General features: G+C 45.3%; 1 protein-coding gene across 1 annotated transcript in view; it reads right to left on the bottom strand.

Moving 5' to 3' along the window:
* Window positions 1-17,216, bottom strand: part of LOC102684784 (uncharacterized) — a 34,518-nt gene that overhangs the window by 848 nt on the left and 16,454 nt on the right. Inside the window, exons 12-28 of the mRNA XM_015341133.2 lie at window positions 15,225-15,466; window positions 14,821-14,969; window positions 13,216-13,341; window positions 12,685-12,846; window positions 12,153-12,339; window positions 10,791-10,924; window positions 10,216-10,372; window positions 9,634-9,737; window positions 9,176-9,263; window positions 8,538-8,676; window positions 3,231-3,472; window positions 2,776-2,924; window positions 2,547-2,672; window positions 2,040-2,198; window positions 1,352-1,517; window positions 327-460; window positions 53-209 (exon numbers count right to left, since the gene is read on the bottom strand). Coding sequence (XP_015196619.2) covers window positions 53-209; window positions 327-460; window positions 1,352-1,517; window positions 2,040-2,198; window positions 2,547-2,672; window positions 2,776-2,924; window positions 3,231-3,472; window positions 8,538-8,676; window positions 9,176-9,263; window positions 9,634-9,737; window positions 10,216-10,372; window positions 10,791-10,924; window positions 12,153-12,339; window positions 12,685-12,846; window positions 13,216-13,341; window positions 14,821-14,969; window positions 15,225-15,466 — 2,621 coding nt within the window. The remainder of the gene's footprint in view (window positions 1-52; window positions 210-326; window positions 461-1,351; window positions 1,518-2,039; window positions 2,199-2,546; window positions 2,673-2,775; window positions 2,925-3,230; window positions 3,473-8,537; window positions 8,677-9,175; window positions 9,264-9,633; window positions 9,738-10,215; window positions 10,373-10,790; window positions 10,925-12,152; window positions 12,340-12,684; window positions 12,847-13,215; window positions 13,342-14,820; window positions 14,970-15,224; window positions 15,467-17,216) is intronic.

Raw genomic sequence — 17,216 nt, 5'->3', positions numbered from 1 at the left:
TAAGCAACAACTCAGCTTCCTGCTGTCACATCGAGGCCACGACCTCCCTTACCTCCAGTATGTGTCGTTGACAAAGAACAAAGTGTTTCCGGTCTTGCTTACATGCACTGCAGCGTCGATTCTTGTCACCCACTCAGGGAACCCCAGCCCGTAGATGGATTTCGGTCTGCCCTTCACCCGGGACCCCCTCACTGTCCAGTAGCTGGATCCTTGAAGGGACGCACAGGAAGAAAAAAACAGTCATCTGGACCCTGACCTTGGAAGTTTTAACCTACAGTAGTGAAGTAAAGGAGTAAAGAGCGCTGCGCCACCATGGGGGATGATACCTTTTAAAAGGACAGTGCTTGATCTTTGAGGCAGAGAGTAAGCAGCATCAATGTCTGATGGGACCTGCGGCAGGAAGTTACTGATGAGCCCAGCTTTTACACTGGGCTGCTGCCCGTGTCTGAGCCACAGATACCTGAGTTGGAATAAAAAGAACAATTTCAATAACATCAGACATAATTAAGGTACTTGACAGTTTTGCATGGGCATAACCAGAAGCTCTGTGAATTAAAAATGTAGAAAGGCAGCAGTGCTTGTCTTTCCCTCAGAGACCTGACATACAGGCAGAGAAAGAGACAGGGGAGTTTATGTGCCAAGTGCACATGTACACTTGGATTCTTATTCGCCCCGTTCTCTCAGGACCTGCCCAGTACAGTAGAAGCCACATGAAGAAGACAGTACATTACAGAGTGGTAAATAATAAATAGTGACAGTACGTACTGTATGTGTTAGAAGGTCAAAGCAGAGTGCAGAGGTGCATGCACACACACACTTTGCACTTTGAATTCGACGTGTATTTTAATCATGCCGTACACACTCGGTCTCAGGGACTAATAGGAAGGAAGGGGTGTCCGTTACTGCCAAATGTCGGTCAAATCACGACTGACATTTTTTCAGTCCCAAAACACACTATGATATGGATCTGTAAACTGAAACAGTACTTTATATATGCTTTTTGGATTTTTTGACCTATTTATTAACAATTCCGGTCAACACAGTCAATGAAAATTGTTATCCTAAATATTCAAGATGTTTATTTCATGTGCCCTAACTATACTGTATAAAATTGGCAAAATCATGAAAAACGCAAACGCAAACTGACCAACCCCTACAGTGCACCACTGGGACACATTTTAAACCTACAGTGTGTGATATTTATTTTATTTTGTTTTATTTTTTGTGCATTTCAGCTTTATCGATAGGAAAGTCCAGTATTCCTGATTTTACAGACAAAAATCTTATGTAGCAAATTGCCCTTTTTGCCTGTTAAATCTGAAGCCTGCCGCAGGAGGGCTTGCTGTCTTACCCATCCTTCATAAGTAAGGCGTCCTGTCCCAGTGTGGCCACAGCATCGAAAGACAGGCCAGGCTTGCAGCTGTCTTGCAGCGGGAGAGGAAAGCCAGACTTCAGCCGCCACAGGTGATAGAAAGATCTAAAGCCGGATCGGGGGTACCCAAAACCTCTTCTTGGTCCTAAGAATTCAGGGCGAAAAAAAAATATAAATGTTGTTTTGAAACACTCTGTGGAAGAAGATTTTTTTATATTGTTTTATGCAGTTTGAAAAAATATTAGATGCTGTAAATGGAATTATCTTCTGTATTTAATCAGTCTGTTTGGAAATATATAATCTTGTCAGTCTGTGTTGAATATTTAATCATTTAGTATGGCTGTATTGATCCCAAATTCATGCCCTCTCCTCTTCATTTTATGAGGATATCCAGCATATATTGTGCCGTGTTGTTTCATTTTGCTAACAGCAGTTAACGTTCATTTGTAATTTATTGTGCATAAGATCAATTCAGCAATAAAATGGTCTGTAAGTAACACATAATCTAATCTTTCGCTGAACCCTCAAGGTAAGAGCAACAGAATTGAAACATGAAATAATAATGAAATGCCTAATGAAGTTCTGGATAGTTGGCTGAATCTGTGAGTGAAGATTCTTTATACAGCTCTGCCGCATAGAGAACAGGAGCAGGTGAGTGTCTCCTCACCGTACAGAGCCTGGAGCTGCCGGATGTCCTCCCCTGAGAGCAGGTTGCTTGGGCTACGTGTCTTGTAGGTGGGGTACATCAGAGATCCTGGATACCTGGAATGGCTCAAGCCCAAGGCATGACCAAACTCATGCGCTGCCACTAGGAACAGGTTGAACCCTGGAAACATACAGTACATGTGGAGACACACAATCAAAGTGGAGCACAGGGTGTATTCAGTTCTCAAACTCACAGAGAATTCTTATATATCATCAGCCACATATGATGCCGTTTTCTGAAGCTCTTACCGTAAAACATCAAGCTTAAAGTGCAGAATTCTAACTGAAAGGTGAACAGTCCCAAACAGAAGTCTGGGACAGAGGGCGTGTTGATATTCAAGATAGACCGACTTGTGTGATTTTAATCTTCTGTTCTTACTTGCACTCCTACAGTTGTCGAGCCGTTTTTTGTGATTACTAAGCTGTCCACGCTCTCTACGAGCACAATAAGATGGAAATTCATATGAACCTTCCGATCCTGCTGTCCAGTGCTCATCATCGTCGAAGTGGGTGTCCCCTCCGATGCCCTCTCCGGGCCCGTAGGCGTGGGCCAGCGTGCCCTTAGGCCCGTCGAACGGGAACAAGTCGCCGTGGTCTGGAAAGGCCGCATGCAGCACAGAAGAAGCAGAGTGTGAGATGGGGAGCTGCAGTGTCAGCTGTGCTGGTACTTACGAGCCCGTGCTCCCATCCTGACCTACCGTACGTCCCGAACTCGACCATGATGTCGGCGTTGTGTGAGTACGACCTGACGAAGGTCAGGGGGCTGGCTGTGCTCCAGACTTTCAGCGCCGAGTCAATGAGCGAATCCACAGTCTCGGAGGGCAAGTCGTTGGTGTACTGTCCAATACTGCAACATGCCAGTGACACTTTTTTCAACCTCATGCTTTCTGTAAGGTTTGCATCACCGTGTGATGCACCTAGAGCTGTAATTCAATATTTTATGTCATTTTTAAGAGTAAAAACAGACTTTAGTGCTTTCGCATTTTGTAAACCAATCAGGATGGAAAGGAACAGCAGACATATATTTTAAATGGTCTTCATCAGCGAGCACTTTTACCAGTCATGAGTCCACACACGTGTACAGGCTAAGAACATGAAAAAGAACAGATCTCTTGTGAGCTGACGCTGTTGTCCAGACACAGCAAGGCCTCACCTGTAGGTTATCGTGTTCTTGTGCCACCGAGAGGGCTCCCCGTAGGGGCTGTAGTTCTGCACGTCCGGCACGCCGCACCGCGGCCTCTTCATCGCGCTGACCGTCTCGGCGTCCAGGCCACCCGTGGCGTTGAGGCCAAAGAACCGCTGCATCGCCCGCACCTTGGAGCCGAAAGAGGCGCTGCTGCGCTTGGCGCGGCTGGCGGGTTCCTCCTGCAGGCGGTAGTAGTCCCGGAGGTACCCCTGTGGGCAGAGCGGAGTCAGGTGGGAGCGGAGCTGGGGGGCCCTCCCATCGCGAGGCAGCGAGAGCGAGGCCGCGCGCACTCACACTTCGCCCAAGTTACAGTGAATTTCAAAGCCTTTCAGGCTCATATCCTGTGTATGTTTTGAATAAAACAAAAGGAAAATGTTGGCACCTTAAGAACGCAGTGTTAATCAGTTCCTCAGCTTTTGTTGTTACTGTTGCACTGGACTCTTTTCAGGTCACTTTAAATGTGATGTACAGTAATACACAGTAAATATAGAACCAATCTTGAGTTTAAACAATTGATACGTGTGTTTGACGGCTCTGAAACTGCAGTCCTAGCGCACTGACAGCAAGACACAAGTAATGAAAACTAACCCGACCTGGAAGATGTTATTATAGCACTTACTGTCGCCAGCTCTAGGTCATTTCGAACAGTTCCTTTCAGAAGGCCGGTTTTTTCTCTGAATCCCGATGCAGGGGCAGCTCCACAGAGACGTACATCAACTAAGGTAAAAGCCCAGAACAGAAAAAGCCACTTCATCCCTATGAATAGATGAGGGAACCTGGAGAGCTTGAATCAATTTCCAATTCTCGAAGCTGACAGGCTTGCGAATAGTAATGGGGATGTCTTATAACTTGTGCCTTCATGACTCACATTCACCTAAAACCATGAAAGCCTCAAACGACAGCATGAAATCAGGGAGTGGTTTAGTTGGGTCAAAGGGAAAAAATCCTTTCTGTTAAGACACAAGAATCTTTTGTTTTTGTTTTTAAAAAACACATGCTACCACTGAAGCTGCTGCTCTTTTCACATTTGTATCATAATTTATGTGTGATTACATAAAGGTACAGACTTCTATGTACACCTTAATGTTGTAAGCGATAGGTAAAGACCACCTCTTACACACTTTTTTAATACTGTACATTACAAACTCTTATAAGTGTGTTTTACTAGTCAGAAAACAGGCTTTCGTGCTTAAATCATTTAAAACAGAAACTAATCATAATTCTTACTGTTCAGTATAAGCACCCTGAATTTGCATTCATGAAAATTCCATCTCTTAATATTACGATTCTTTAGAGATTAGGAATTCCCTCTCTAAAAGACTTAATCTTAGTGGCCAGTTTGGAAACATTATTAGGTAAGAAGAGATGGATGGAAGCATGAATGAAACCAATAAAATATGTGAGGGGTAAACAGTTTGGGTGGACTGTGGTCTTATCATACTAGACTCTAACTCCAGCTCTTAATATGTTTTCATTTAAAAGCAGGCCTGGGCAGCGCTGTAGAGTGTTATTTTCTGTGTGAGCGTTTTGATTTAGGCCCTGATTTACCAAAACTGCCATCTTACCTTTGTAAACAGCAATTACCTGTGCTAAAGGACAGGGCACAGAAGTGCCAATTCCTGCTTTCTCTAGCATGAGGGATTACTGTCTGTTTTTTTTACCTCCAGTATTGTAGGACAGCTTGAGTTCATGCATGACATTAACATGTTTGCAATATCTACTCCTTGAATCAAAATGACCCTTGCAAATTTAATAGTGGTCCTTTGATTAGTATTTTTTATTGTATTTTTCTAGATGCTCATAAAGTGATCGGCCCATACATCATACAGCCCCAGAAAAAAGTATTTTCTCTGCGTAGGATGTGTGTGTATTATATCAACTTATCTAAGTGCCTGTCTCATTTTTAAAAAACGCACTCTCCATTTCTATATTTTAATAAAACTGTTCATATTGTATCAAGAATATGTTTGATAGCTTGTTTTTTAAAAAAGGCAAACATTTCCTAATAATTAATGACAGATGTAGTCATTCCTTTGCTCAATGTGGGAAGGCTGGAGAAGGTGTCTCTTGGTGTATTCCAGTCAATATCCATGAGTGTCCGTGTTTGTCACTGCAACAGCTTTAAGAAAACAATGACTGCGAGTATTACCCTTGACAAATTGGGCAATTATCAGCACACTAGCAGAGCACATTAGTCATTGAAGGACGTTTTGTTTTCTTCTCTTTTACTCCTTTGAGGATGGTGAAATGCTGACAAACACCTGCATCGTCCTACATGAAGATTTGAATCATCGCTGCTTTTTTTAGACTGAAACCGTAACAGTAATGGCTGCAACTAAATCAAATCACTGAATGTAACAGTTACTGAATCTTACAATTTTTTCATTGTTGACTGAGAAAGATGACAGAATAGAATAGAAATGTTTCTTAATGTTTGACTTTATCAGGTCGCTGCTGTATTTCTCTGTGCTTATTGAAAGGATTTCAACAATGTTCAAGTCATCTGTTAACAGTCAGAGTGTGACCAGTTATGGAAGACGTAAAAGTTTATTCTATGCTGAAAAGAGAAGAAAAGAAACACAACGTTTCAGCTGTGGAGCCTTCTTTGGGTGTGGTGGCCTTTCAGTGTTAACACCTGGAAAAGGCTCCACAGTCGAAACGTTGTGTTTCTTTTCTTCTCTTTTCAGCATGGAATAAACCTTTACTTGTTCCTTTGCAGCCTACACATGCTGACGCAGCTCCCTACTTGAGTTATGGAAGATGTTTCATTCAAGGACAAGCTCCAGAGAAGGCTCGAGAGGTCAGTGTGAGTGAAACGAGTGACTGAATGGAAGGCAGGGTACTCATTCACTTGAGTGTGAAGTCCAGCAGTCAGTGAGAATCGGTTTTTCGAGGGTGGTGGAGTTCAGACAGGAAAGGCACCAAGAGTAAAAACATTGGAATCTGTCTTGTCACTGTGCCCTGCAAAGATCCAACTATACATTTCTGATCCCCAGCGTGAAGCTCTATATACAGAGTTAATGGAATCCCTGTTAATCACATCTCCTTAATACCATTAGCATTGCACAAGCCCTTGCAATCCAGTTACTACATTGTCTACAGATCTGCAGTTTTCAGTATTTCTTCTTCATAACCATTGAGAACTGAGGTCAGGAGGCACTTGTTCACCCAGAGGCTGGTGGGTGTCTGGATGAAGCCGATCCCCTTGCTTCCTTCAGGAAACAGCAGAACGAGATCCTTGGATCAATTAGCTACTAACTGCCTGACAGGTAGATGGGCTGTATACCCACCTCCTGTTCAATGAATAATGTGTATCTTTATTCTAGGTGGAACGGACTATTAAATTTTTAGAAAGAAGGTTTGTTTAGAAATTCATATGAAAGCAAGAAGAATAACAATTAAACAATTGAAATATTGAATGTTTAGTTTTAGTTTTGGCTGTACAGAAAAACCTTTCAGGTTCTGATTATTTTATCCCACTGTGAGTGAACGTTTAGTGTGCTAGTAGTCTTGTGAGCCGATGCATCCAGAAGAATGCCAGCCTCCAGATGTATTTACCCTGATTTACAACAAGTGTGTATGGGGCTTGGACACTTCTTTCACTTTAGTGACACCTGGTTTAGTGTTGCGATCTATGTCAAAGAGCGATTGCCTCATGTAGGGTGAAACTGTAAGAAGAAAACTATAAGGGCAGAAATCACACCAGGCAATTGTCAATAGTATACATATGAATACTTATGCAGTCAAGATAAATCAGGTTTTTGTAATTTCTGCTGGCATTTACTGTAACCTATCTTACACACAGATGTCTTCAGTTTGAGCTTTCATGGTTTGAATAAAATACTGATTTTAAGAAAATGTGCATGAATCATTTTGTATCTGTACACAATGGCACATCACAGTAAGGGGGCTGTATATTTCGCAAAGGCACTTTAAATTACCTGAATTAGGGGTCTAAAAGCATAACACATTGCCACAAAAGATTGTGAGTAATATAAATACATTTAAAAATAATAATAATTATTTTTAAAGATCATTAGAGTTTTTCAGATGCTTTTTTGTGTTAAAATTACTTAATGTCTTCTAGGGATTGGAGACCTACTGGGAACAACACATGAATATCCTCCTGTCTTTATGTTCAGAAATGTGGTGGCCACACATTTTCTAGACTAATCTTTCTGCTGTGCCATTGACATAGGCCTGGTCATCACATGTACTTGTGCAGTATAAAATCACAAGAAAGCCAAATGGAGGGAGAATGTGTTTTCTAAATGATGCTATATTACCAGTATGTGAAAGAAAAGGGGATTGGACTGGCCCAGCTGAAGCAGGCGATATGAGTATTGCACAATGTTTTATCTCTTCCCATTAGAAACTCCCACACAGAAGAATCATCAAATGCAGCGGCACAGATTCAACACAAAACATTTCATAGTACAAAACTGAGAAATGATATGCATTCATTCTTGCAATACAAAAAACTGAATTCTTGAAAATACATATACATTTGCTATCCCTCCTCCCTAATCTCACATAAAAAATGATTAGGATGACCAAATAGCTTGGGAGTATTCGGCTCTTCCCGTATTCTCTGCAGGAAACTCTCAGAAGTGCCCTGAAAGACCCTCCTTCTGTATAAGACTGCCCTGTTGCCCTGCTGCCCTGTTGCCCTCCCTGTCTCAGGCACTGTGCTCTAGGGGAGTAGGCTGCAGCTGTACTGCAGTGTCTGTAGCTCTCCTCCCGCCAGGCTCTGAACCAGTCAGTCTATCCAACTCATTTCCTTCCTCTTCATATTCAGGCTATATGATTTCCTTCTGATGTTAGTCCCTGTTTTTCCCTGCTTGAGTGTCATTTTTTTTGTCTCACTGTTTTACTATATAGCACTGTTGTGAACTTTGCATATATTAGCATTGCAGTAGGAGGAGGCCAGCTGGTGGATCTTTCTCCCACTGCACCCCCTAGTGGTGGGGGGATGACCCACAGCCCAAAACACCCATAACCAGCAACAGCCAGTGGTGGGGTAACGGTGGGCACTAGGCAAACCCTCAGTTTGGCTTCTGGGGGATGTAGAGGGACGTCATTTTTCTCCACCATTCTGCTTCCTCCCATTGCTGTACGAGCTGATCATAAAGTCTGTCGGTCTCCTCAGAGGGGAACCACACTGGAGACAATCCTCCAGAACCTGCTGCAAGGTGCCTGTTCCTACCAGAGCCGCCTGTTCTCAACTCTGCCCAGTGCAGGACTCGCTCGGGATGCCACATCTCCTAGCCGCACTCTGCCCAGCTGTGAGCCAAGACTTCCGCTGGCATCCCTGAAGCCCCCCGGCTGAGGGGCTGGGGGCCGGGCCCACCCCACCCATTCCAGGCGGAGCTTTACTAATCCCGTGCCACGCTGCGAGGATTCCTGGGTACAGCTGGCCATCGGCACAGCCCAGATTCGAACCCGCGACCTCTGGGCTGTGGGGCCAACCTCCATTTGTAGCTGATGGTTTTACTGGTTGGTGTCATTGACGTGGTCGTGTGTTCAGGTCTTTAAAACACAGAGTGACACAAACAACTCGACAGACCTACAGCTACAGTATCTGATAACACCAAAGTTAAGCCAGCTGCCAGCTCCTCATGCAGAGACATGGAACAAGAACTGAGCGGGGGCTGTTTTATAGCACAAAACACACTTACTGTACCTTCCTAAAAATTAAAAAAAATATGAATAAAACAAATAAATTAAGGATTTTCTTCTTCCCGTGTTCATTGTTAAGGGTTCTACTTTAAAGACATGAGTGTGTCTATGACATGTCTATGCTGGTCCTTTATACGTTATTCACACAGAGGGTTAGAAATGTGTCTTTAAATCTCCTGCTTTTTCCTGCTTTGTCTGTCTGTCCGTTGAGCACTCCCGGTCAGCAGCCGAGCCAGGAATTGGCCTTTACAACACGGATAACATCCTCCCGGTCGCTGTCATATTTATAGGCATTGGGCCCAGAGAACAGGTAGAGAAATCCTAGAAGAGGAGAGAACAGACTGGTATAAATAACATAATAACAGCATTATTATTATTATTATTATTATTATTATTATTATTATTATTATTATTATTATTATTATTATTATTATTATTATTATTATTATTAAAGCAATCAATTACAAACTCGTTCTCTAAAGGGTACATTTTTCTTTCAGTGATATTGCCACAGGTAAGAAAGATTAGTTCAGTCATGACTGTTTTAAAATTTATATTTAACAGTAATACGTTCAAGATTGTCATGGAAAATTGTGCTCAGCACTAAAACAACTTGACAAATATAATGTGCTGTATGTAAAGATGTTGTTACAACTGAGACAGCTATAGAAATGTAAGATTGCATTCCTACCATTTACTGCAACAGCAGCATCGACTTTGCCTCTAATTCCTGAAAACTCCTCTTCAATCTTTCTGGGATAGCCGTCATCCATTCGCAGCATCGCGTGGTTGTAACTGGCAAGGAAAAGGAGGAGAGACAGTGGGCTCAGGCGGGATTTCTCATTACTGAGCTTACATTTACATTAGTGAATGGGCTCCAAGGGCCACATGGCCTCCTCTCATCTATTACTGCTCTTGAATGTTTATTTTCACTCCAGCTTCCTGTAAACTTCACACTGAAACATTACATGTATAAATAACAGTTAAGGAATAAAATATTTGTCCACATCTTCCTTCTACAGTAAAGTAGAATAAACATGTACAGGAACGGGTGAAGGTTAATTGCTTTCTGAAAGGAAAAGAAAAGAGATACGTTTTGGCTGTGGAGCCTTCTTCAGGTGTGAAACGTGCCTCTTTTCTTTTCAGCATTGGAATAAACCTCTACCTGTTCCTTTGCAGCCTCTGCATGCTGATCTAGCTCCCTACTTGAACTTCTTCCAACCATGGCAGTATGTGTTCGTCTGAAGAGCGAAAGCTGAGAAACTGCCCTCACCTGTAAAACTCGTTTCCGACGAAGAACAGGGTCTGCTTCATGTCTTTCAGGTAGACCGCGGCGTCCACCTGTCGCACGCGGCTGGGCAGGCCGAAGTCTGTGATTGACCTGGGACCCCCCACCATCTGGAACCCCCGGGACGTCCAGTAATTGGATCCTGAAAAGCACAAAGCGCAGGTCAGCAGGTCAGCAGGTCATCCCTCACAGCAGAGAAGGCCTGGAGACCATACCCGAGACTGAAAGCAACAGGGATGTAATGACTTGAGTACAGTATATGCTATTCTCATCTACTGTCACCCTGCAGATCACCTCACACCACGGTGCAACCAAACGCACAGCTTTCTCATGTGTGGTCATAGCCCGTTAAAAAGACCTTAAAAATCACATTCAAACAAAACACTTGTGGACAAAACTATTCTAATTGAAAAAGTCAGCCCTCGCGGTTCGCGCTCTGAAGTCACGAGCGTCTGCTTGTCCCGCTGCAGCCTCTGCTCCTGGGTGTGGAGAGCAGAGCTTCAGGGGGCTGCGGTGTGGGGGGCTGACCGCCCGAGCCCCGGCCGACGGTGAAACATTACCTTTAAAGAGGTAGGCCAATCCTTTCTCGGGCACGTCATAGGCAGCGTCGATGCTCGTGAGCAGCTGTGGAAAAGAGGTCCTGATGTAACCGGGCCGGACATCTTTCAGCCGGGACTGTCTCCGCCAGAGGAAGCTACAGAAACCCAAGGAGAAAAAGTCCTCAACTTCCGTGAACCGTGTGGGATATTCTCCCTCTGAAGTCCTTAGACAGAGCCTGTGCATCACAGTTTGTACCCCTTATGTTACACCAGAAGTCCCAAACATCCAAATACCCAAACAGTGATTGTGTGTGCAGGTTGTGTGTCCAGAACTGTCCCCACTTTGAAGGCTTCTTAAAATGAGCAAGAGACGCTCTAAAATCTTTTTATTCGAACACTTGTTATTCGAATCATTGCTCTGCTCCCTGAATCACGTCAAGCCTGAGAAATAATCATAACAGTAACAGATGCAGCTGGCAGAGTACTGATCACTCTGGCACCACTGCTGTACTTATTTAAGACCCGATTATTAGACCCATGTTGTTCATTAAGGTTTATGAAGGGAATAGAGAGAAAATAAGTAAAATGTGTTATACATATAAAATGAAAACTGGCAATGAAAATAGTAAGTCTCAAATGAAGAAATATCCCAATAATTTTTCTTTCACACCTTCTTGGTGGATCACAGATTTGAGTAGCAGTTAGTAGCCTCTGGTGTTTTGTTCATCACAGGCTGGCAAATTAAAAGTCATGTGAGATGCTTGATTACAGCTGCACTGGGCACACTGGGAGCGAAGGCGTTGGAATTGAGCAGAGGAGGCAAGTTTGAATAGAAACAGCTGAGGCAGGCCTGAAAAGTGCATGCTGCCATTGCCAGGGCGTGTAATTACCAGATGGGTAATGCTTTTTGCTCTGTAAATATTTATTATGAGTAACACCGGGCTGTGATGTCAAAGCGGTGCTGTGCTGGCATGCTGGAGTGGCCTGGTTTACAGCTTTAATATTAAAGTCGGGTGGATTTCTGTCTGCTGGCTTCAGGCTGATACCACCGGAAGTACCGTAGCCATTTCTGTTTCATTTCTCCTGCTCCATGTTGCTGAGATTTCTTATTTCCTAAATGTATTTTGTGCAAAACAATGTTAAGAAAATTACTACTTTAATTGAGATAGTTTCCTTCTTCAAATGTCTTTCCCTGCAGAGCATTCTCTCGGTATCTTGAATTGTCTTTCCTGTTTCATGCGACTGTGTTGACCCAGGATATATATCAGCTATTGAGCTCAGGTGTTTCCAAAATTGTGAAAGTTAAAACTCTGCTGAACTTGGAAACGGCGCCAGGCGAAAGGAGCCTTCCTCCTGCGTGGGCCAGGGGGGTCGGGACCTCACCCATCCTTGAAGAACAGCAGCTCGTTTCCGAAGACCGCCGCGGCGTCGAAGGTCAGGTCGTTGTCGCACATGTCCGGGTGTCGGGGGACTGGCCAGTAGGGAGGCTGAGGCACCGGAGGGACGGGGATTTGCTGCCTGTTCTGGTGGTCCTCTTTCTCATGCTTCTCCTGATTTTTATTGGCAGATCCTGCAAGTTTGAGGGATAAAATACAAACAATAAAACAGTTCAGGACTTTTGTTTTAAAACAAAAAAAATATTTTGATTTTGATATTTGTTTAGTATGACTATAATCTTTATAGACGCAATTAGCGTTAGAGATATGCCAATCAGAATCAGATGGTAGGTGTTAGAAATCATGAACTTAATCTCACAAAACCCATTGCAAGTTTTATAGGTGGCTGTTTTAAGTCACGTTTTGCAAACAACACTGTTTGAATTTGGAGATGGTGTTGTGCTCTGCAGAGGCCCCCATCACAGGCCAGGGGTGTGTTTCCCCCAGTGGTTTGAAGAGGAAGGTTTGTCCTGTCATACCGTACAGAGACTGGATGCCTTTCACATCGTCGCTGGGCAGCTTGAACCCCCGGGGGTCCTGGTACTTGTAGGTGGGGTACATCAGGGCAGAGGGGTCACTGGAGTGTGCCAGGCCCAGAGCGTGGCCAAACTCGTGGGCCGCCACCGTGAACAGGTTGAATCCTGCAAGGACAGGGGGACAACGGGGATGAAACGCTCACTGATGCTCAGCATATAACAGGCGATACCAGCTCGTACAGCGGCTCCCCCCAATGTGCCCACTGTCAGATGTCTCTGGGAAATGTGGCCTCACCTGCATGTCTTTATTCTGATTAGGACCTCGGCTTACAAAACTGCGATGTGTTATTTCTCTGATGGTTCTGCTGTCTCCCCAGGTGCCCTGCTCTGGACCCTGAAACCCGAGCTTTCCCCAGGCTGCTCGCGGTGAACTCCCCATGCAAGCCGGCCTGGACAAGACCCTTCCCTGTGGAAGTGACCTCTGGCTGATGGGGTGCTGTTAGGGGCAGAAGGATGTGGGGGGGACGTACTCACCGTTAGTGCCCATTGTCCATTTCTCCTCGTCGTCGAAGTGCGTGTCCCCTCCCAGTCCCTCGGCGGGCGCGAAGGCGTGAGCCAGGGTCCCTCGGGGGCCATCGAAGGGGTACGCGTCTCCGTGAGCTGGGGGCCGTGACACGAACACGCCGTGAGACCTCGAAACACCACTGCTCCCCCCGTCTCCTCGGGCTGCGCTTTGCTGTGCTGCCCTGTGACTCCGAACTGCGACGAGTTCAGCTCTGAGTGCACACGGCTGCGGCAGGAATCTCGGGCATCACTCAGTCCGGCCGGACACACCCTGGGCTGGACACCAGTCCCGTAGGGCAATAGGTGTCCACCACTCAACAGTTTCCTTACAGGCGAGATAATGTCTTCAGAATGTGTGTTTTGTGTGCTTAACCAGGGGTGGGCCACTAGGACATCTGGGTCTTATTGCACCTCTGATATTCATTGCTCCATTGCAGTAATGATTAGGGTAAGAATGTGGATCAGTGGTCTAGTTTTTTGCCCCTAATACACGTGAGAAAGGGAGGTTCCTGGATTAGGGTCTCTGCTTAAGCGCCACTGCTACAGTAGAGCAGAAATAGTCAGATGGATTTGCCGGCCACGCCAAAGGGAGCAGTAATTTAACTTCTCATCTGCTTCTTTGTTATTAACTCCATCCTCCAGACACCTGTAATAGAAAGTTTCCCTTGCAGCAGCAGCACGGTAGTTTTCTAGCTCCCCCTCTGGTTCACCTGTGTTTTTCTGTATCAGCACATCGGTCCAGCTAATGGCTTTAGGTGCTGACGACTTCTTTCCAGGAGCCTTTCAAAGGCGCTTCTGGCAACCTCAGCAGAATGGAACAGAAATGCATGTGGGCCAAGGCAGATACTCAGAGTGTGCAACTGCAGTATGACTTTATGGGAAATGGTTACAGAGATGTACAATAAGGAACTATACTATTAAAGCATGGAGCAATAGATACAACATTAGAATGATGGACGTGATTGTGCTAAACACTACTGGAGGATTCGTGTTCTTTTTTGATGCTGAAATTTTTTCCATTTTATCCTACTGCGAAAAGTGTTTCCATTCAACATCTAATAAAACAACAATAATTCCTTCACTACAAAATAAAGTCAGAGCTGAAGTAAGAAGTCATGTTTCAGTCGATGTGAGTTTGATTGTAGTGGTTGAGCAGGAATCCATCATGATGTTTAAAATTAGCAGGCGTTTCATCAGGGACGTGTCTGTTTTCAGCACAACCTCATTAGAGTCAGAAAGGCTTTGGGATTTTGTGGAATTGTTCCATCTTGTACTGTACTTCTGGAAGATTTAAATCTGGATTAATCCAGAAAAACTCCAGGCATTTTACAGAGGCCCTGCTGCTGACCGAACGTGTCACAACACTGTCCTGACACACGGAGGAGCCGAGACCCTGGGCCTGAATCCTCTCACAAAGGTTGCGTTTGCGTTTCCATCAACAATAGCAAACTGGCTGAGCTCGGAGCGCAAACTACTCCTCGTCCACAGACACCGAGTCTGTGCTGAGTCTCCGAGACGCCAGTGCTGCATCGCCTGAGGCAGAGAGGCGAGCCCTGTGTGCCGCCGCGAACATACCTCCAACTTCGAAGGAGATCATGATGTCTGCCTCGCCGCTGTGGATCTTCTGGAAGTGCAGGGGGGTGACGCTGCTCCAGACGCTGAGCCCCATATCGACGGCGTGATCCACTTCCGCGCGCGTCAGGGAGGATGTGTACTTCGCCACCCTTTCACAGGGACGAGAGACAGAGTCCTGCCTGACTGGGGGCTTCGGAACAGATTCTTCTAAAACCCTCAGAACGGAGCTCAGTGGAACGAACGCCGGCTAGAAAAACTCAATGTGGTGAAACAGAAGGCACCTCGTCCTTCAGAAGTGTCTTCCTGCATCACGGGCGGCTCGGTGCGCCCCTCTGGGCTCTCCCCGTGTGCGACAGCTGTGGGACGAGGCCTGGGGCTGCTGGCCCTCAGTCCGGGGGTGTTACCTGTATGTGATGGTGTTTGTTTTCCACTTGGGCGCCCCAGGAAAGAGCCGGTAGTTCTCCACATCAGGGACGCCGCAGCGCGGGGTCTGGATCAGCGACATGGTGCTGCGGTCCAGCCGGCCCGTCACTCGGAGCCCCATGAACGACTGCATCTCCCTCAGCTTGCGCGCCAGCGGCTGGCGGGGGGCTCTCAGCAGGCCCGTGCTCTCCTCCTCCGAGTCGTAGTATTTGGACAGGTACTCCTGCACGGCCGGGAAGAAAAGACTCACAGAAAGCTTGGAAGACAAATCTCACGTGTATCAGTGCCACAGTGCTTTTTATGTGCAGAATCTCTCGTTCGCTTTCTGAAAGCAAGAGTGTTTTGATCTTAGCTCTGTGCCACTTCAGAATCAATGGGAAGGTCACAGAACAGTTTTGTCGCAAGAAAAAACATGATGTGGACATCTGATGTTGAAATCATGTCTAAGTACACGAGTAAAGCTCAGAATGTCCTCAGTTCTAAGTGGGTGTAGGGCAGTACAACCCTGCTGTGGTGACTTCTCTCCCCTGGGCCCCTAGGGGGCGCTGGAGTTTGCCCGTGTCTGTTCAAGCCTGGTGTTAACGGGGCCATGCTAAATTTTAAGCATGTTAAGCAAGAGATTGTGAGAACTTAATAATTAAGTTAAACTTTTAAGCTCTCTCTATTTATTTCTTTATATATTTATATATTTATTTAAAATATCTCATATCAGACAGGGACAATGCACAGCTCTTCAGTTTATTAATATCTCCTATATTCAGATAATATTTTCAGCTTTCTTTCTGTTTTGATGCAGTATTGCCGCTGGATGTGAAGTAGGATTTCTTTCTCCTCCGACTGGTTTCACCGAGGGCTACGTCTTGCCCTCAGCTCTGAGTGGGTGGTGTCGTGACAGGCCGAGCTCAGCACAGTGGGTTTCAATCACAGGGCAACATGATCGCTCTTGTGCAACAGAGCTTTTCTCAGACGGGCTACTGGGAAACTAGGTTCCTTCAGTGATTTGTTTTCCTGCAAAGGAGCTTGAGGCACCCTGTCTCATGCAACACTCTGATGATTAAAGAGCAAACAGCTTAATCCTCCTCCAGGGGCAGCCCCCTGAACAGGACGCCCCTGCCTGCTCCTTTGACATCCTTCTCTGAGAGCAGCCATTCGACATCAGAAAGGACTCCTGTCTATTGCAGGACAGAGCTGCACACAACCCTTAAGGATTTTAAAGATGTCGGTCGGCCTCTCCTGCATGCCTTTGAAAGGCAGGAAGAGACCGCGGCTCCTGGTCAAGCCCCTCACAAACACGGGACTCCACGCAGAAGGTGCCCCAGTCTGGGCCCATGAGCGGCGGGGTCTGCAGGGTCTTGGGGGTGGCTGTGGTACCCCTGGACAAGACACTCAGCTGTAAAACTGGGTCTCCGGGTTGTCACTGTAATCAAGAGCTTGCTCTTTTTTAACAGTCAACAGACTGCTAGCCTAAGATAAAGGAATAATCAGTGTCCTCCCTGCAGCCTCATTTACTGACATTTACGTCCCTCCATCCTTTGTACCATTAAATACTGAATGCATTTCCTTTATCTGCTTCCATTGTGATAGTTTTACATGCCTTACAGGCTGAAACGTACCACTAGAGCAAAGTTACTGCCTTATTTCTTTTTATTCTTTTAGATCACGTTGAATGGATATTAGTTCACTGTCAGGAGTGCTTGCAGCATCTGGGTGTTGTTTCAGAACTAGTCAAAAATTCCACAATGCAAAACATAAACCTGTATTCCAGCAGTGCGTCGGCTTAATTTATGCAGTACCCACTCACTTCAATATCTAGTTTGGTCAAGCAGTTTATTCCACAAACATTTAGCTAGCTGTAAATACAAGTATTTCTAATTACTACCACATGAGAAACGATGCTTAAACTATGAATAGTCACAGTGAGACAACTGATAGTGATCAAGTCGGTCCCTGAGAGCAGTCGTATTTGACTAAAT

Source organism: Lepisosteus oculatus, chromosome 5, assembly GCF_040954835.1.
Source record: "Lepisosteus oculatus isolate fLepOcu1 chromosome 5, fLepOcu1.hap2, whole genome shotgun sequence".
Taxonomy (NCBI): domain Eukaryota; kingdom Metazoa; phylum Chordata; class Actinopteri; order Semionotiformes; family Lepisosteidae; genus Lepisosteus; species Lepisosteus oculatus.
Note: the sequence above shows the minus strand (reverse complement) of the source record. Positions and strands in the feature narration are given on the sequence as shown.